General features: G+C 47.7%; 1 protein-coding gene across 7 annotated transcripts in view; it reads left to right on the top strand.

Annotated features, from left to right (window-relative positions):
* ITPR1 (inositol 1,4,5-trisphosphate receptor type 1) overlaps positions 1 to 19,664 on the top strand; it is a 170,887-nt gene that overhangs the window by 68,270 nt on the left and 82,953 nt on the right. For 3 of the 7 annotated variants that reach the window (XM_086470520.1, XM_086470519.1, XM_086470517.1), the window contains 15 exons: positions 260 to 447; positions 1,880 to 2,018; positions 3,489 to 3,547; positions 4,711 to 4,872; positions 4,972 to 5,142; positions 6,084 to 6,149; positions 6,998 to 7,135; positions 8,692 to 8,817; positions 9,200 to 9,400; positions 10,919 to 11,170; positions 11,694 to 11,819; positions 12,558 to 12,686; positions 16,512 to 16,632; positions 17,266 to 17,450; positions 18,810 to 18,958. In XM_086470520.1, coding sequence (XP_086326646.1) covers positions 260 to 447; positions 1,880 to 2,018; positions 3,489 to 3,547; positions 4,711 to 4,872; positions 4,972 to 5,142; positions 6,084 to 6,149; positions 6,998 to 7,135; positions 8,692 to 8,817; positions 9,200 to 9,400; positions 10,919 to 11,170; positions 11,694 to 11,819; positions 12,558 to 12,686; positions 16,512 to 16,632; positions 17,266 to 17,450; positions 18,810 to 18,958 — 2,212 coding nt within the window. Of the gene's footprint in view, positions 1 to 259; positions 448 to 1,879; positions 2,019 to 3,488; positions 3,548 to 4,710; positions 4,873 to 4,971; positions 5,143 to 6,083; positions 6,150 to 6,997; positions 7,136 to 8,691; positions 8,818 to 9,199; positions 9,401 to 10,918; positions 11,171 to 11,693; positions 11,820 to 12,557; positions 12,687 to 15,576; positions 15,604 to 16,511; positions 16,633 to 17,265; positions 17,451 to 18,809; positions 18,959 to 19,664 lie in introns of all 7 variants that reach the window. The other 4 variants (XM_086470515.1, XM_086470518.1, XM_086470516.1 and 1 more) reach the window with 2 other exon arrangements.

Below are 19,664 nucleotides of genomic sequence, written 5' to 3'. Positions count from 1 at the left end.
GGTGGGTTGGAAATCTTCTCCTTTCTGTCTGTGGCTGGGCTGTACAGCGGAGTAATGCCTGCGATGAAAGAGGGAGAGGGCGGGGGGGGGGTTTCTGCAAGTGCTGCGGTGCTTCTGTTGACTTCCAGGGATTTAGGTGTCCGCGTGGCCTCGTTTAATGTCGAGGCAATTTCACTTCGTAGGCTGTGGAGGGTCCTTGCCCTGTTAGTGCAGTCCCATGACACCATCATAACCTTAACCTGTTTACGTGCCTCTGAAGGGAGCAACGTGATGAGATCGATCCACGGCGTCGGTGAGCTGATGACCCAGGTGGTGCTCAGAGGCGGTGGGTTCCTGCCCATGACTCCGCTCGCTGCTGCCCCGGAGGGTAACGTCAAGCAGAGCGAGCCAGAGAAAGAGGACATCCTGGTAATGGACACGAAGCTGAAGATCATCGAAATACTTCAGGTACTAGCCACACAAATTCACGTAGCGTCTTGTGCTGGCTTTAGGCATTAACATCGTGCCGTGCTGCCTTTTGATCCACTCATGCCTTATACGTGCCTCTCTCAAACTGGTAAAGCATGACAAGGGTGACTTTTCAGGCATGGAGTGCTTAATGTGTGATCATATATTATGCTGTCACTAGAACAATTTAATAGAAATGAGTTTGCGATAGGCATCTGCATATTTGCCAGTGATTTGTAAACAGTCTGACTTGCTGAAGTGGAGCTCCTTTTCCACCTTAGTCGTTTCTCTGAGTCTACAGGGCCATCTTGTTAAGTGCCCCATGGAAAGAGGGAGATACTTGAGGCCCCTCCTCGTACAGCCATCAGCCCGAAGTGTGTTTTCTGTATGCACATTTGCCAGCCTCTCTGTCTCTTCCATCTGTCGGGCTTTTCTCGCTTGTTCACTCCTAAATCGTCGGGACACAAGGAGAAAAGTTTGGAGTTTTTCCCTTCTCCACATGAACGTTGCTGTAAAATTAACTGCACTGAAACCCATCTTCCCTCCCTCCGTGTAGGAGTCCCTTTTCTGTTCGGTAGCTTCACGGGCGAGTTCACGGAGGCCAGAATGCTGCAAACGCCGTGTGGGCGAAAGTATGCGAAGCAGCAGGAAAGCCGCGGTGTGCCTTCCCTCTGCCCCCGTGGGAGGCTTCTCGCCTAGCTGGGGCTGAGGCTGCGCCCTTCCCCTCGGCAGCAGATGCAGCACGTAGGGGAGGCTTGATTCACTTCCTTGCCCCATCGCTAATTTTAGTTCAAGCCAGAACTTCTCTTACGGCCTGGCATGCACCATGGGATATTTTAGCGCGCCAGCGTTCCCCCTGTTACCATGGCGTATTAAAACTGGCATTAAGCGTTTTCCCCGAAATCTGAGTGTGTTCTTTGCGTCGTACTTCTTTCCTCCAGAGGGAGGAAGACCACGAGAAGGTGGTCCCTGCCGCGCTGGGGGTTCCGCTGGCCCTGGCTAGTACAGCCCGCCTGAACGGGGGGCGGTGTGCGGCAGCCGCCGGGCTCCGGGCAGCCCGTGGTCGGCTCTCGGCCGCGGGGAGGACGGCGGTGCCGGGCTGTTGGGTTCTGCTGGGTTCAGGACGGAGATGGAAACGCCGCTTCGCTGGCCTGGGGGGGGCGGGGTGAGGCTGCCTGTATCGGGCAGCCAAAAATCTGCTGCTCAGAAGTGTTTATTACTGCGGGCATATCGTATGCTCGTTGAAATCACTGCAAAAAAAATACTGAATTCTGGGGATTTTTAAGGAAACGCTTACATGCCTCTTTTCCGAGTTAAATTCTCGTCTCGGTGACGTTGATCGTGCATGTTGGTAACACTGCGTTGTGTGTAAATGTACACGTGCTGGGAATAGGCAAGTTATTTCAATGTTTTCCTGCTTCTGTATCCTCAGTTTATTTTGAATGTGAGATTGGACTACAGAATCTCCTGCCTGCTTTGTATATTCAAACATGAGTTCGATGAAAGCAATGCCCAGATGGCTGAATCACCCACTGGAAGCAGCAATCAAGAAATGCCGGCTAATGTACCAGGTTAGTTATTTGCAAAGAGTGAGTTTGTGTGGGTTAGGGAAGGCTCTTTAATCTTACAGGTGCTGCCTGGATAATTGATTCGTGTCCTTGCTTTGGTGTATGGATGGTCCTACTGAAGCAGTGCCCTGCTAGCCGTGGGGGTAACGGAGTAGGGATCATATCCATCTGTCCCAAGCAGAAGCCAGGATTTATTTGTACTCTCTCCTGCTTGTTTCCACGTATTAAGTGTGACCAAAAGCCTTTAAAGAAAACCTGAAATAAACATTACCGCATGTGATCTGTCATCTACCTCCGATTGAGTCTTTCCTGTTATTGTTTCTGGGTGAATGAAAAGGTTCCCTAAAGTAATCAATGTCCTTCATCTCTCCCCCTGGCTTGATGCCTCTACCCCCCCCCCCCCCGAAATTTCCCTTTTCCAAAGGTACTGTGGGAAGGCAAAGACATCTGAAGATGTCAGTGCTGCTAGGCAAGGGTATGCAAGTCAGCTGCTGAGCTTGTCACGTCCAGGGTTCTCAACCAAAAGCAGGATAGTTAATGGATATGGTAGATGGGATGTTCGCTTCCCAGGGGGAAGTGTCTCCCGTAGTGAGGACCTGTACCGTGTAGGAATAACTGGACTTCAAAAGTGCAGCTCGTTAGACATCAAACAGTTTTCATTCCTCAACTTGGGGACCGTATCTCTAGATACAAAGGAGAAAGCTAAGGAAAATGTGGTTTAGATGTGAAGTCTTCCAAAGGAGGAGACTGTTTCTTTTGATCTCACTTCAAAGGGGATATGTTTACTTTTTTTCCTCGGGCTGCCTGTCCAGCAGCCCCCCGGGGTGCCAGGGCCTTCGCAACTGGGCTGGCAGGGAGGGCGCGAGCTTTTTCTGCAAGTTGAACTTGGGAAGAAAGTTCATCCGTTCTTGGCAAGGATGTAAAATCCCCATGCTGTCTTTCCGTTCTCCTTTGCAAATCTTTGTGGAATAGCGAGAGCTCCCGAGTCTGCTTTACCATTTTGATTTTTTTTGTTTCAGAATATTGGTCGTTGCCCATGCCGTAATGTATAAACCTTTACTGGGAAATGCAAAAAACTTAGAGGGGTATTGCTGTCATTGCTGCGGTTGTTACTTCAGAACTTCTCCAGGCTGAAGTTTGGTGTTCCTTGTGGATGGCCCCTCTGAGTGACACCAGGTCCCATCAGTGCCCTGAAATGATGCTGGTGCCATCTAAACATAGGCGAGAGAGGAGTAAGCGTGGATGTCGCTGAAATTATTATGCAGTTTCATTTGTCAGCTGAGAACAGGATAATTTATTGTCTTACGTTACCTTAGCAGGCTGCTTCGGTGACCTCTCAGCGTTCCTTTCAGCTTGTTGTGACCCCCCTTGCTTGCACCTAGATCACCACTCGCCATCTGAAATGGCTTTAGGTTGCAAAAACATCTTTGGGGCGACTCTGACACGACGTATTTGTCTTGTTTGTTTTCTCAGGAGCTCTAGACTTTGAACATATTGAAGAACAAGCCGAGGGGATCTTTGGCGGAAGGAAAGTATCTCTTCACTAGTGCTAATCGAGGGGTAGCTCAGGAGTTCCCAGGCTGCAGCCCTCGGGGCTCCCAAGGAGTGGAGATTGCAGCTGAAAGCGAGGTGATAACTGGGAAAAGGTTGGAAACAGCTGCCACAGTTACCTAGGCTGCATTTTCCTGAAATGCCTTTGATACAGCTCGCAGGAGTGGCCATTTGTATTAAAAGACACAGATAAGGGACACAGGGGTCCTTCAGCCAGAAAGATCTTCATGGGGGCTCTTCGCTTGCGTGGGTGACTGCCAGCTTGGAGGATTAGTGCATCTAAGCTGAGTGCTGCAGCGAAATCTTTGGTGGAAAGTTTGTGTAGGCAAGGATTGGGACTTCTACTGAGGCAGATATATATTTAGCCATCCTTTTTTGTATAATGCAGCATTAAACTGCACATGCATGACAGAACAAAGCGAGCTGTACCTTCCATGCCTGCCTGCCTTCCGGACCGGCTTCTATCCTTTCTGAAATCACAGCACAGCGAGTCAGTGACAGACTCCAAGTACTTGAGCTTGTCCTTAAGCTGCTCAGAGCTGTGGTTGTTCTCTGTAAACCCAAGATAACCCATTTCTTAAATGAAGGCAGAAGGGGAGAGATACATTACAGCATTAATAAGCAGAATTTTGATGTAAGCATGCAGACTCCGTTGGAAGCAGAATATGGAAAAAATTCAGGGGGGACTGAGGAAAAAATAGAACATGAGTTTCTCGTGCTCAGGAAAGGGAGCGAAGAGGAGGTTTTCAAGTGTTTGACATAATTAGCATTGCAACCTGGATAGTGAGGGAGGGTTTTATTTCATAAAGAGCGAGAAAGGTTAGTAGCAGGAATGGGCGAGAACTAGTTGAGCAATAGGGTGAGGCTGACAGGGACAAATATTTTGGCATAGTTTGACCTCGAAAAATGTAAGTGGATAGTGTAAGCTGAGTGAACCGTGATTAATGAGATTCTGGAATAGCCTCCCTATTAAGCAGTACACTAAAAAACCCAGCGTGTCTTAAGATAGCACTTGATATGATAAATTTCCCTCTTATTTAATAGTAAGAAAAAAGGTGTTCTGCCACTGCTGGCTGGACTAGAGAACCTGCTGGGATGTTCAGTCTCCTATGCTAGTTAACTCCTACGCTCTCTTTCCAGTGAGGAGAATACGCCACTGGATTTGGATGATCATGGCGGCAGAACGTTTCTCAGAGTTTTGTTGCATTTAACGATGCACGATTATCCGCCTCTGGTGTCTGGAGCGCTTCAGCTACTCTTCCGGCACTTCAGTCAGAGACAAGAAGTTCTTCAGGCCTTTAAGCAGGTATGTGTGTGTGTTGAGAGCGTTATTCCTCATCTGAATGTATATATTGCAGCTAAAACCCAGTCCTTTCGTGCAACTAATGGATTGCATTCATGTAAGGTTCAACTGCTTGTTACCAGCCAAGATGTTGACAACTACAAGCAGATAAAGCAAGATTTGGACCAGCTGAGGTCTATTGTGGAAAAATCGGAGCTTTGGGTGTACAAAGGCCAAGGTCCTGATGAGACTATGGATGGAGTGCAAGGTGAAAACGAACACAAGAAAAAAGAGGTAATTAGGTTGTGCTTGCGCCAATGAATGTGTTAATACTTTGTGAAGATGGAACTCTTTCCGGAAATGTGACCGAAAAAACATCTTTCCAGCACCCTGCGTAGCTTGGTGAGGCGATCTGTATTTCTTTTAGATTAAGGCAAGAGTGAAAGGAGAACTTGAGCTAGTTAGTGCCAAGTGGAAACGGCTCAGGATTAGCAGCCGCTGCTGATCTTAACAGAGCAGTTGGTTTGGGTTTGCTCTGGCTCCCGAGTTGTGTCCTTTCAGCGCTGACAGATTGTGTGGGTTTTGTGTGGTCAAAAGTTTCTCAGGTAGTGTCAGGGCAGAGCTGTGAGCTGCTCGGGTGATGCGTTTTGAATCATGGCATTAGAGTTAAATGACAAAGGAGAACGATGCTTCAGCCGTACCTGATAATAACAGGACTTTCTTGGCGTGCACCTCTGGGTTAGAACCATTAAACACCTTTTGTCTCCATATAATTTGCAGTCAAATAAAAAAGACCAGGTGTGAGAATTCAAGAAACAGTCCCTGGGCTACGAACATTTATTGTTGGAAGTAAATAGAAGTAATTTACTTGTTGCTTTGCTTGTGTGTAGGACTGTGAGCATCTCCTGATATCTATGCAGTGATGGTTTAATAATAGTGGAGAGAAACAGGGAGTAAGAAGGTTTTTTTGGGGGAGACTTGATTACAGACAGAATGTGATAAGCAGAGGACAGGACAAGGAGGTTGCTGTCTCTAAAATCATCCCACCCCCACCTCCTTTTATGTTATAGAGGCCAATATGGCTTGGCAGGATAATTAAATGTATTTTTCTGAGTGTCAGAAGACTGAAGGATGACACTCCAGGGAAAGAGCAGGCATTCTCCTAGAACAGTAATTTTAGCCTTCATGAAGACAATAGTATAAGCTACTAATCAATTGTTTGATTTTATCCTCAGGAAGGTCACAGCAAGTCCCAAAAGCCTGAAAGTACTAGCAGCTACAACTACCGTGTAGTAAAAGAGGTAAAACTTTGCTTCTTGGTAGTTAAATGGAAGTGTGAGTGAGTAACAGAGCTCTGGAGGGCTGCAGTCAGAGGGAGGCACTCAGGAAAGCCTGAGTCACTTTTCCATTGTGGAAAGTATTTGCTGAGTAACATGCCCAACTTGAATGAGAAGCCAGGGATATAATAAGCACAACGTGTATTCTTCCCTTAAGAATGGATTAGTGAGAAACGCGACATTCGGCTGCTGTTTCAATGGTAACACAATATTTTTATTGTTAAAGGAAGTAAGCAAGTGGAGAAGCTATTTGATTTTTTTTTTTTTTCCCCTGTCTCGAGTACCTTGTGCTCAAACTCGCCATCCTGTTGAAGTTTGATTTAAAAAATACCAGACACTGGTGTGGTGTGAGCTAACGGTGCTTCCGTGGCTCCGTGCGGCGGAGCCCGAGGTGCTGGGTTCACTCGGCCTGGCTGAGTTGTGCAGGACCAGCCCTGGTCAGAGATGCCACGGGTGGTGCCCAGGCCAGTGAGCTGCTTCCCTTCCCGGTGCCGAGGGGCACAAGGCTGCGCTGGCGCCCTGGAGGGGTGGCGAGGGGGCGGTGGCTGCCGCTCCGGGGGGCAGCCGACACCATCGCTGCCTTCTGCCCCCGCGTTTCCAGCAGCTCTCGCTTCCAGCTGGGTCCTTTTGCACCTCTACTGGTGTGGCAGGCCTTAGCTCCTCACCCCAAAACCTGAGTTGACTGCCTAGAGCAGCTCTGGTCCATGCAGATAAGGGTTTTTTTTTTTTGCTGTTGGTGCTCTCTGGGAGCCGCCTGGCGTGCTCTGGAGTAAACCTCAGAAGTTCAGCTCTAAAGCAAGTCTCTTCTCCAGATCCTGCTGCGGCTCAGCAAGCTCTGTGTTCAGGAAGGCGCCTCGGTCCGGAAAAGCCGTAAGCAGCAGCAGCGACTCCTGAGGAACATGGGAGCTCACGCCGTCGTGCTGGAGCTGCTGCAGATCCCTTACGAAAAGGTTGGGTTTCTGGCTGTTGCCTTGCTTCAGGTCATATTGACGGGCTTTTAATACTTTCCCTGAATCTTCCTGAACCTTTAACCTTTACATCAGATGCGCAGAGGCTATTTTGTATAGCCTGATAGTCTCGGAAATACCCACGCTTCAGAAATAATGGGGAACTTACATGAGCTTTGTTTGTTGGAGGTCTTTGAACACGCAGTGCCATGCCCTGTTTCCTGAAGAAATGTTTGTCCACCATCGCTCAGAGCAAGACCAAGGCTCAGCTCTCAGCTTTTCATGGGAGGTGTGTGCTGCCTTGAAGTGTCTCAGTGGGAGCAAGATGCTCGTCATGGCTCCGAGGTAGCTGTGTGACGGCCACCCTGGGAGCACTTTAGGGAAATGAGGGTGCCTGGTCTCCCGTGGGAGCTATCAGCAGGTCTGCCTGGTGGTCAGACCCAGGTCCACGCTGTTGTACAGTCCCAAACTTCCCCTCAGAAATGAATAAATATCAGCTGGCTCTCCAGGCGAGGGCTGCTGTTCGTAACTAGCCATGGGGGCGCCTCGTCATGTCAGCGGTGCGGTTTGAAGCCCCCTTGGACTGGGGTGCAGTACGGCCTGAGCTCCCCCTTCACTGCCCTGTGCTGTTGAAGCCCACCCTAAGGTCAGCACGTTGGCTGCCCGTTAGTCACAGGTGACCGGTGCTTATCATGGCATCGGTGAGGGAGCTCGTCACCTTTTCCTGGTCACTCTCCTGTCCTCTCTTCCAAACTCTGCAGGTTTCTGTGAAGCAGTCATTCTAGACAGCAGCTTTGATTAATGTTAAGCGAAGTCTCGTGCTGTCTTGCTTTGCGTTGTGCTAAAAAAATCATCAGCAAAAACACCCTCTTGTCACCTTTCTGTCCCATACACGTGAATACGTGTTGGACAGGCAGTGTGGAACGTGTTTCACCCTTGGAAATACATGAAACTCCTTAAAAACAAAAGCAGACACTAATTTTCCGAGCTGCATCTTAGACCATCCGTGGACTGGTAAGCCACCCTGATGTCAGAGGAAAGGCAGCGGTTCCCGAACCAAACTTGGAAGCGTGCAAGTAGTGTGCGGATTCCAGCAAATAGAAGTTGGGCTTGACTGTTGCAATCCTCACTTTCCATCTCTTGTTTGCCATGAACCACCTATCTGTCGCTGCTGAAATGCATTTCAGTGGAACATGGCAGATTTCCTGCGTAGCCCCACGGTGATGATGTGTGGTTTGGCCAACGTACTGGTATGTTCAGAAGCGTAAAAGTGACTAAAGCACGTTGCTGGCAGGCTTGGCCGTGGAGTATGCAGTTTTAGAGAATAAACTACTGTAATATCTATTATGTTCTTTATTTTTGATGATCTTTAAAACTGTGGAGTGGGCCAAACTCATGCCTAATGTCTCTGAACTGGGTGGAGGTTTGTTTTTCTTTGGAGTGTGAGAGAGACGTGACGGTTCCCTTGCAGAGCTGGAGCTGTGGCTCGTCCAGTGCTCACCTGAAAGTGAACCTTCAGATTCTTTTTTAACCCCGTCTTCCTTGTCATGCGATCGCAGGCCGAAGACACGAGGATGCAGGAGATCATGAAGCTCGCACACGAGTTTTTACAGAACTTTTGTGCTGGGAACCAACAGAACCAGGCATTGCTGCACAAGCACATAAACCTGTTCCTTAACCCAGGGGTAAGAATAACCTCATGCTGTGATTTATTTTTTTTCCCCTAGCGAGGAAAAAAAGAAGGGATTGTCCTTGGTGATCGCCTCTGGGCCTGTTCTGATGCAAGATTGGTTGAAGGGGTCACATTTTGTTTTCTTCACTCTAAAGCCTCGAAAGTTGGCAAGATCTGTTTGTTTAGAACCGTGTTTCAGTGTAGAGAGTTCAAGAGGCTGAAGTGAACTGAAAAATAGGCTTAGGTACGAGCCGTTGTGCTGAAAGATTAGGTCCTCGGAAATGTTCTTTTCAGTCCTGCACCCTGCAGGAGGGTTGACTTTCTCCCGACCTCTGTGTGGGTTTGGTGGCTTGTTTATTTTCTAATCTCTTTCTTCCTTTCATCCTCTCCGTTAGATTCTGGAAGCAGTAACAATGCAGCACATTTTCATGAACAACTTCCAGCTTTGCAGCGAGATTAATGAGCGCGTTGTTCAACACTTTGTCCACTGTATCGAAACACATGGCAGAAACGTTCAGTACATAAAGTTCCTGCAGACAATTGTCAAGGCGGAAGGAAAATTCATTAAGAAATGCCAAGATATGGTAATGGCTGAGGTGAGAGCTGCAGAGATTTGTACGGTCTGAACAGAAGTTTTCACATACCATTTGGTGAAAATGACAAATTGATCCTCTCGCTTCTGGGACTGCCAAGAAGCTGACAGCTAGCTCTCACAATGCAAAAAGAGCATACAGCTACCAGAAAGCGCAGGCTTTTTTGTGACCAAAAGCTTTCTGAGCTCTTCATCCATAGGTATGACAAGAGGTTGGTTATTAATGACACTCGCAAGTTCCTTTCCAGGCTTCTACACAGCAGCATATAGGTGGGCTTGTGAAGCAAGGGTGCTTTTCTCTGGCAAAACTGGCCAGAAGAGAAATAGTTTAATTTCAAGATCACTAATGAGAAGGAAAATGATACCATGATGGTATTTTGTTGGGAATTTCTGACCTTACCAAGACCTGCATATTCAGCTGTTCAAGTGCTGAAGAGGGAAAAGTCTGAGGTCTTCAGAAACTTAGGTGTGTAGCTAACTGGGAAACTGGGGTGTCAGGTTGGAAAGGAGAGGTAAGATGAGGGTGAATAAATCCCTCTCGGTTGGATATTGGGCTCCATCTGTTCGACAGCGTGTGTGCACACCTGGCAGGATTTTTATTGGCCTCTTCAGCAGGGGGAGCCCAAGGATCAGATTTGTCAAGCTCTGGCTTTTGCCTGTCAGTCTCACTAGGTGGATGGAAGGTCTGCCATATTTTATCGTTCCCTTCAGAAATGGTTTCGGGAGCTTCTCAACATGGAGTCGAGTTTGCCAGATGCTCAGCGGTCGGTTTCGGGGGGGGGGGTCAGCGGCTGCTGAGAAAAGGGAGTTGCCTTGGGGGTTGCTGTCTGCGTTTTATCTCCCTGTTTGCCACACCCCCTGCGGGAGGACAGCCCCAGGTCCCTCCAGCTGCGTGCTCAGAAGTGCCCAGCCTGGAGCAGGTCTGGGTTTGCTCGTCCTCCTTCCCTTCGTGGAGTTACGGGAGGTCTGAGCTGCTCTGAAAATGTGGCTCTCCAGGTCTCGAATGCGAAGCTGATAGCAATCTCCAGTGTGTGACTTAACGTGTCACTTGTTAGCCTTGGAAAATTGATGGTGTTTGTTCAGAAGGGTGGAATTACTGAGCCCTGCAGTCCTCCCATCCAGCGTGCCCCGGGGGTGTTTCTCTGACCAAAACGATATGTCTATAGCTGGCTGTATTTAATACAAAGTCAGCTGAAGCAGTATATGTGAAATAAAAAAGCACAATGGAAAGTCACAAGCTTCTTGGCACAACTTCTGTCTAAGCAGTCAGTTGGACTGGCTTTGAAGTTCTTCAGCAGTTCAGAAGTGGTAAATTCTTCAGGAGAAAATGTCATGCTGTAGCCCATGAAGGGAGCACAAGAGGAATGCCCAGCTGATTTGGTGGGCTGCACTCCTTTTAAGTGTCTAAAGAATAGCTAATCGGGGTTTGCACGGTAACAGGCAGCCCACAGATTAGGGGAGGATGCTGCGGGGAGATGCGGGGGCTTTGATCTGCTGACGGAATATGTTTCTTTCCCGGTAGCTGGTGAACGCGGGAGAAGATGTCCTCGTGTTCTACAATGACAGAGCCTCCTTCCAGACTTTGGTGCAAATGATGAGGTCGGAGAGGGATCGGATGGATGAAAACAGCCCGCTGATGTACCACATCCACTTAGTAGAGCTGCTTGCTGTGTGCACGGAAGGCAAAAACGTCTACACAGAAATAAAATGCAACTCCCTTCTTCCTTTGGATGACATTGTTAGGGTAGTAACCCACGAGGACTGCATACCCGAGGTGAGGGCTGTTTGGAGGCAATGGGCTGACTTTGGGGGAGGGAGATTTGATATTGGTGAGTCTGGCCTGGGCAGGGTGGTGGTGGTGCAGGTGGACAGTGAGCTGTGAGCTGGGAAACTGGATTCCTTCCCTGGTTCTGCTGTCGGCAACCCCAGTGAAGCTGGACTAAGTTAAATCCTTTTATACTTGTTCCCTTGCCCTTAAAATGGGGATGTGCTGCTGTACTTGCTTGTTTTATAGGGTTCTTGAGGCAGAGGAGTTTATGGAGTATGCTGCTAACCTTGAACAGATGGTTCTGCAGAACTGGAAATGATTATGATGCTGACGTTTTGTCTACAGTAATCCTGGTGTTTTTTATTGGCTGATGTCTTGCTATTCATGGCATTAAATTTCACCAGTGCTTAAATAAAAGGAAGAAATTGCAAATGATTTATATAGCAGTTCTAATGTGACATTATATTCATTCATAATACCGTGCAGGTTTTTATTTTTTTTAACGGCAATTTTTTCCCTCTACTCTTAGGTTAAAATTGCATACATCAACTTCTTGAATCATTGCTATGTGGACACAGAAGTAGAAATGAAAGAGATTTACACCAGTAATCATATGTGGAAGCTATTTGAGAACTTCCTGGTTGACATCTGTCGGGTAATGATTTCTGTATCTAGGAACTGATGAGTTCAAAAAGCTTAAATGAAACTGTTTAGTACAGAGCAGTAAGAATAAAACATAACAGTGCATCAAGGCAGTAAGTACCCCGAGTACTGTGTTCCTCCACATTTAAATGTGCCTTCGTTTCCTTGTGCCTGTGGATTTCATTAGTCATATTCCATGGAACACATTAATATTTTCCTTTTAAAAAGGAGAAAAAAAAACCCAAACCACCACACCAAACGCAGAAAAGCCCCACACCCTGCTCCTTTGTCTAATGCCTTTTTCTGTTCTGCCACCTGGCTTGCTTATTCTGGCCGGGATCAGTGAGCTCCTTCCCGAGCAATAGTCAACGTTTTTTGGCAGGTCAGGACAAATTTTTTCCAAGCTTGGCATTTGTTTGGCCATATGGCTTTTTGCCTGGGATTCCAAGTATTTCCCCATATGAAAGCATTACACCTCAGTCCTCCCTACCCTGCTACTTTCTTTCCTCTAAGGCACTTGTTTTTTTTTTTCCCCTCCCTCCTAAACATGCTATATGCCAACACATTAAAAACGGTCTTGGGCTTCTGCTTTTGTGTCTGCTGGAAGTGCAGAGATCCAAGTGTCATAAATATCATGGTGGCAGGGAATTGCTGTGACTTAAACCAGCGCAAAATCGAGAATTCCAGTCTGTAACCTTATTAACCTACCTTGGCTGAGCTGCTTCTGACCTAAGGATGAATTGCCTTGCAGGCTTGTAACAACACCAGCGACAGAAAGCATGCTGACTCCATATTGGAGAAGTACGTTACAGAGATAGTGATGAGTATAGTCACCACTTTCTTCAGCTCCCCCTTCTCTGATCAGAGCACTACTTTGCAGGTAGGAGAACGTAGAGACACAAGAGTGAAAACGTGCTGCCAATGTCATTACGTTTGTCCTGCTTTGGTTCCGTTTACCAGTGAAAGAGAGACACGGGTGTTTGCAATGGGGGAGCTGATCTGTGTTCTTTGTGAGCAGGATGTTTCTTTTGCTGTAGAAGTGGAAAGATTCGTAGATCAGAGTACAAACATTTTTCTGGAGAAGCTGAAGTGTCACATGACTTCAACTCCGTGCTAACGCTGAGACCACGCAGGTCTTCTGGAGAGAGTTTCTATCTGTCATGATCAGGTTCTGGGTGAGAAAATCACTCTGCAAGTAGGGAAATGAAGCCTTTAGCCCTGTTTTGTATTGCTGTGGCATCAAAGGGCTCTGGTCATCCTCTTTGTGGCCATAGGTCAGAGTACACTTGAGTAAGGTGATGTGGGCAGATGTGGGAGAGAAAAAAGCCATTTTGCTCAGTGATAGTTTGGCATGCCAGCTCTCTAGCAGGGGTAAAGCAGCAGCACAGCAGCAAGGAGTTCTCCAGAGTGCCATGAAGAAGGAAGATAAAGCTTTGGTGGTAAGCTCTCCAGGCAGGAGGAGAGCGTTGCGTTACAGGGGGTGCGTCAGTGATTGTTTAAAGAAAGCATGTTTTTATAGGAAGATTCTAATTTCCTTTAAAACCAAAAACATTCCAAAACCAAAACATTTATAAAAGCTCTAGTGTGTTTCCTCAAGCTGGGTAATTTTTTTTGTCTTGGTCAGAAGTTGGGGAAACGTGGAGGAGAAGCTCGGAACATTTGTGAGGTGACAGGAGGTAGAGGTTTCCACTGCAGAACAGCAGGGTCAGGACACTGTCCTAATATTTGTATTGCAGCACAGAGATAACATCGTTCTTTTGTTCATAAATAACTTTTTGGGAGGAGCGTGGGTGGAGCGGTCAGGTGCCGGGCAGGTCTGCCAGAAGTTTTTGAGGGTGGTAGTCGTCGAAACTTGACGCAACTTCATCGTGCCAAAGGCGGTTGTTCACGGTGCAACCTCCGGGTTTATAATCGAATGCAGGTTAGGAGGCATCTGCTTCCCAAAAGCGGCCGTGAAGGGCATCTGGCAGTTTGCCGTGTCAGTCCCTTGTCAAGGAATTTGTGCTAACCCTTTGGATCACGGTGTGCTGCCCGGGTGACCGCGGTGCTCCGGGGAAGCATACGTAAAACTGCTGCGTGGCTGCCCGTTGGGTAAAGACTCTTCTGCTCCGTGTGAGCAATGATCTGCCTGCTTTTGCCTTACTGACCGCCTGTATCTCTGCCCTCCTCGAGTCAAGACGTGTCTGCTTGACCAGTGAGCAGCCTGATCTCCCAGCTGTTTGGCACTCGAACACAAGCCCTGCGTCTCGCAGGCTTCGACCGCCCTCCTTCAGACAAGGAGACAGTCACGTCACGCTGACAGCAACGGAGCTGTGTTGGCTCAACTACTCCTGAATGGCCAAACTGCAAGCATTGCCTGCGAGAGCCCAGGGAGCTGCAACGGCTGTCTTGGGGCTAAGCAGCTTTACTGGGGCTGTGCCCAGCTCAGGCCAGTCTGAGCCGTCCAGCAGTTGACTTGCTCCTCATGTGACTTGGAAGTGTCGGCTGCCGTGGCCGTATCAGCCTCCGTGCTAGTTAGTCAAAACTTCATCAAAAGGAATGAGAAATGGAGATCGTTATCCCCTGTTTCCCCGGGGCCCTGCCCTTCTCTCTTCCCTCCGTACTGTGTGCCTCGGCTGTCGTGCTTTTAACTGTCATCTCTGAGCGTCCAGCATGCAAATACGCTTCCTTACCGTCATGTTTTAGCCATCTGTTAATTTTGTGCCAGCGGTTTTCCTTCAGTTTCTCAATCTGTCCCTTTGTCTAGCAGAATGAAGAACTTCTTTCACCTCTCTTTTAACCGTCCCAGTGGGTAGTTCTTTCTGTCTTATCCTAGATTCATCTTTCCTCGACGTCTCTAAACGAAAAGCTCTGTTTCTCTCCCTTTTTCTGCCTGTTAAGGCTCTTGCCCGTAACCAGGGACTTTCCCATCTGAGGAGTACAGCCTGTTGGACCACCTAGCTGGTGTACATCACTCCTCCGGGTGGGATTTTCCTTTCTCCTCCCATCTGAGGTGCTGCAGGGCAGTCTGCAGCCACTGCTACCTCATCTGGTGCTGCTCTCTCCGTAGACGAGTGGCGGTGGCCGCTCTCCTTTGTGTTGCAGTCGCTCCCCATCCTTTCTGCTGCACCTTGTCATCTCGGTTCTCCTCTTGCGAGCCTCTTCCCGTCTCACGCCCTTTCGTGTTCTGGCTTGTTCGACTTAAATTGTTCCTCCTTTGAGTCAGGACCAGCCTCGCTTGCTCAAGGAACACCGTGTCTGTCTGTCATGCAGTTCAAATAATATAAAACTAGGAGAACATGAATATGGCTTTTCAAAACACAGCTGTCCAAAACTCTTCCTCTCTAACAAGCGCTCTTTAGCCTGGTTGGCTCCTCAGGGTGCTGCTGCCCAAGGCTTTCCTCCACAAGCGTAGTTGGTGTCATGTGGAACATGGAGTAAATGCCTTACTCGATTTATTGACCTAGTTTAAACAAATGAAATATCTGTGAAGCTTTTTAGGACTGAGAAGTCTTCAAACGTGAACTGAAAGGAGCATGTGGGTAGCTGAAATCCAAAAGTACTGGTATTTTGGGTGCCCGTGGAGAATACTACTGTCTGCCATGTCGTTGGTGTTCGGCTTGTTTCTAGAAAGGATAGTGGGTATTTGCCTCTTCGTAATTTTGGTTCTTGAGTTTTGATTCTCCGTTTGTACATTTCATAATGGTGTTATTTGATTAATTGATCTAATAGATTTGGTTATCTAATAGAGTTGGCTTTTTCATCTAACTCCACTTTTTTCTTACAAACAGGCATTAATCTTGACCAGAATAAAAGAGGTATTTTTTTCACTGGTTCCTAAATCGTGTGGGCTTTGCACTGTGGTGTGGTTCACTTAGCTGATAGAAACATTACATAGCTAGTAGGCACAGGGACACGGGGTGTCCCCTCTCAATGTAGGTTCGTTTGAAATATTTGAAGCACTCTTTTCTCTACAGGTAAAATGAATGAACTGTTCTGCTAGGTGACTACTGTACAAAACCAAACAGGGACTTTTGGTCACTATTGTCGCGAAGATGAAAGAACAGAGCTCGTGTGCATGTGTGTGTTGGAGTAGCTCACCTATCTATAGTGGAAGATCATCTTGTGAAATACAGGGCTAAAACCCACGCCTTAGTGTTGGCTGATCCATAGCTGCTGCGGTGTTTACCACTAACTACTACCTGTGTTGGGAATAACACACACACAGCTGGTTTCTTCAGTAAATTAGATACCAGCTAATAATACTTCAAATGATGAGTTTTCAGCTCTGGAGCTGTGCTGTTGTTTAGCCGAGAGCAAAGTCCCATTTACCTGTGGACTATTGAGTCAGCTACTGGTCAGCCTTAAAAGAAGAATCTGTGTGCCAGGGTTGCTGATAACTCTGATGAAACAGATGAAGGCGACTGCTTATTTCCTTTGCTTAGTCAAGCTTCAGTTCCCGAGGCTTTATGCTTTAGAAGCTACCTGTTTAATGTTTCCCTTCCAGCGTTCCTTCCCACCCTTGCCATTCAGCTGCTGATTGTGTGGTAGATACGCTCTCTGCAGCATGAAGTTGCCTAACACGTGGATGCAGACCAGTTAGAAGTGACTGGTGTGCAGAGAGTCGTGGCTGAAGCTGGTAACCAGTATTACCTCAAGGTGATGCTGATACACCTCGGTATGGCACGAGGGGTTTGATCTTCTTTCCTTTAACCTTGTGTTCCAGACTCGGCAGCCCGTGTTTGTGCAGCTGCTGCAAGGCGTGTTCAGGGTGTACCACTGCAACTGGCTGATGCCGAGCCAAAAGGCGTCCGTGGAAAGCTGCATCCGGGTCCTCTCAGACGTGGGTAAGAAATAAATGTCACCAGGACTCGCTGCTGCCAGCGTGGTCACCCAGCATTTGCTGCTCACGTGCCATCCTTCTGAAAGGAAGGGGCGGTTGGCTTCCCGCAGGTGCCACTTGCAGGTCATTCGAAGCCAAGGCGTAGTGCGAAGCACCAGTGGCGTCGATGGGTTGTCACGGTTGAGCAATAGGTGCTGTCAGTGTAACCTCAAGTGCGTTTAACCTCGGAACTCTCTGCGGTCCTGTTGATCTGCAGCGGGGAAATAGTTTTGTTCCACTCCTCCCAGTAATTCGCTCCGCTTTCAGTAGCAAGAAGAGTAATTTGTACTGGATGTGGGGCCCGATTCTGTTGGGTGGGTGTACCTGTTTGCCGGCATGAGTTGCTGGGGGTGCGTGTGTAGGGACGGATTCCTGCTCCCACACTTCAAAGGCAGCAAACAGCTGCGAGATGGGAAAGGCTTTAGGCACAGCGTTACACAGAGGTCTGACCCTTGACGCGGGGACCGAGCAGCGCATTGTTTAAAATGCCTACGAAGGAGGCTGTGGAAGGAATCGCAGGTAGAGGTTGGCTTGTTCTTGCAGTGGTTGTACCCCGTGGGTGGAGGAGTCCATCCTCACTGACTTCTGCTTGTTGCAGCAAAGAGCCGAGCGATTGCGATTCCCGTGGACTTGGACAGTCAGGTCAACAACCTCTTCCTGAAGTCGCATAACATCGTGCAGAAGACGGCGATGAACTGGCGAATGACTGCGAGGAACGCTGCCCGCAGAGACTCGGTGCTCGCCGCCTCCAGGGATTATCGGAACATCATTGAAAGATTACAGGTGACTACGCAGCACCCCTTCCTTCCTCCTTTGCCAAGCACTTGCTGGCGTGCCTACGCGAAAGGAGGAATTTACCCCGTCGAGAGACATTTGGGAATTAACTAGTCGAAATGCCACGTGGTAATCAAGTTAGCTGATGCTGGATGTAATAATGCTGTAACACTGTGTATAGAATTAAACGTAAACCATTGTATTAAATATCAACCCTTGTATCCAGACAGGTAACTGAACGTGCATGGCTAATGGGTACAGAAGTACCCATCTTGGGAGATGTTGGTATTTGAAGGCAGTGGTACTTGGAGTGTTCTTATTCCACCGTTAGTAACACTTCTTTGATAAGCCAGGATTTTTTCGTCGTCACAGCCTTCAGACTCCTCCAGTGCTTTGCTGCTTGTTCACCAAAACTCTCAGTGCAACGAAAGGTGCCACAGCCCTGCCTGGAAACCAGTGCAGAGCCTGAAGCAGAGATGTACGGGTTCCTTGTGCACCAGTTGCAGCCAGTCATTTCCTGACAGAAAGTGTGTGCACTCCCATACTGGTTTTGCTAAAAAGACTATTTAAACATAACACTGTAGTGTTAGAAATGGGGACTGATGTGTTATAGCTGTACTCTGCGTTTCAGATCTGTAGACGCTTAAATAAGGCCTTTTTTATACCAAATGAAATTCATCATCTTGAATGACGCCTTTATGCTTTGAGGTTTCATTCTCTGGTCAAAAGCTTTTTCTGGCAAACAGTTGTAACTAACGTTATGTAAACTTACATTACCTAATGTAAAAGCACTGCCCAACCCCGTCTGATTGAAATAGTTTCTCCCTCTTTATCCATTCCTGTCTCTTTGTCCATTTCAATTTGATTTAACTTCCTCCCTGGCTTCATAGGTATCTCAGTATTTTCTGCTTGTTTAAGTATTAGGGATTTTTTAAGGTAGGTGCAGCTTTCCAAACACAAGGGAAAAGGGGAATAGTTGTATTTTTGCATCATTTTAACAGTGGTACTTTTTTGTCAGTTTGCGTAAACATAAATAGCCTGACCATTATCACAAAGTTTTGGTTCAGCTATGAATCTGCGTTTTTCTCGTTCTCCTGTATCAACAAGAGCACCTATGAAGATGGGGAGGGTTGGGAACTAAGTCATCTGGGGGACTGCTGGAAATCAGGGCTTCCTTTTTAGAGACAACTATTAAGCGATAAAACTGAAGTTCTCATCTGACCAGACTCTGAGGTCTGTTAATCTAGTTTATCCAGGCAGGACAGACCTCAGTGTCCTGCCCCTCTTTGGCGGTTTGTAGAAGTGATTTGCACTTAAATTTAGATGTATTTAATGTTTGTTTAAAATCTTGATGTGGTTGTGTTCTAGGACATAGTATCAGCCTTAGAGGATCGCCTACGTCCTCTTGTCCAGGCAGAGCTGTCAGTTCTGGTCGATGTGCTTCACAGGCCTGAACTGCTCTTCCCAGAGAACACGGATGCGAGGAGGAAATGTGAAAGCGGAGGTTTTATTTGCAAGTAAGTTGTCTTGAGGACTGGCTTGTTGGGAGGCGTTTTGTGCTGGTTTGCTTCTTCCCAATTTGCCCGTGCCCTGTGGAACAGTGCCTCTTGCCCCAGCTTGGCAGATACGGTATTTCATGGCATGGTAACCGCCGTTTGTCCTTGGAAGGGAAAAAAAAGTGCTCTTGGGGGTAGGGAAAGCCTGCTGGGTAGGCTCTCACAGCTGATGCTTCAAACTTTGTGTTTGCCGCAGGATACAAGTGGCATGAACAGGTAGTGTAAATGAGTAAAAGATTTTGAGCTGATCCCTGTTACTTCGTACCTGCCTCCAACCCCAGTGATGTTTGCAAGGTCCTTGCCCTTGTAGCACTTCGCGCTGGGCGAGTATGTCAGAGCCAGGTGTTACCGCGTGCATCGGCTAATGCAGATGCTGCCCACATTTAGAGGGAAGGAAAAGAAAGGATTACAGGGACATTTAGCGGACGATTCGGAGCAGAATCCAGCTTCTCCGATCACCTCCTGGTGGGGGTGGGTCATGTACAGAGTTTATGGCAGCTCGGTACCTGCGTAAGTAACAAACGCTGGGTCGGGTGGATTTCTAATTGCGCTATCCAGGACTCTCAGTCGGTTTCTTCAACAAAGCAGCAGGTGGAATAGTTTTTCTTTCTTACTGTTAAGTGTTTGTTCTGGAGGACCAGCAAGTCCTAAATCCCTCTGCCCCTTC

This window comes from Leptosomus discolor, chromosome 9, assembly GCF_034619465.1.
Source record: "Leptosomus discolor isolate bLepDis1 chromosome 9, bLepDis1.hap2, whole genome shotgun sequence".
In the NCBI taxonomy this organism is placed as follows: Eukaryota; Metazoa; Chordata; class Aves; order Leptosomiformes; family Leptosomidae; genus Leptosomus; species Leptosomus discolor.
Note: the sequence above shows the minus strand (reverse complement) of the source record. Positions and strands in the feature narration are given on the sequence as shown.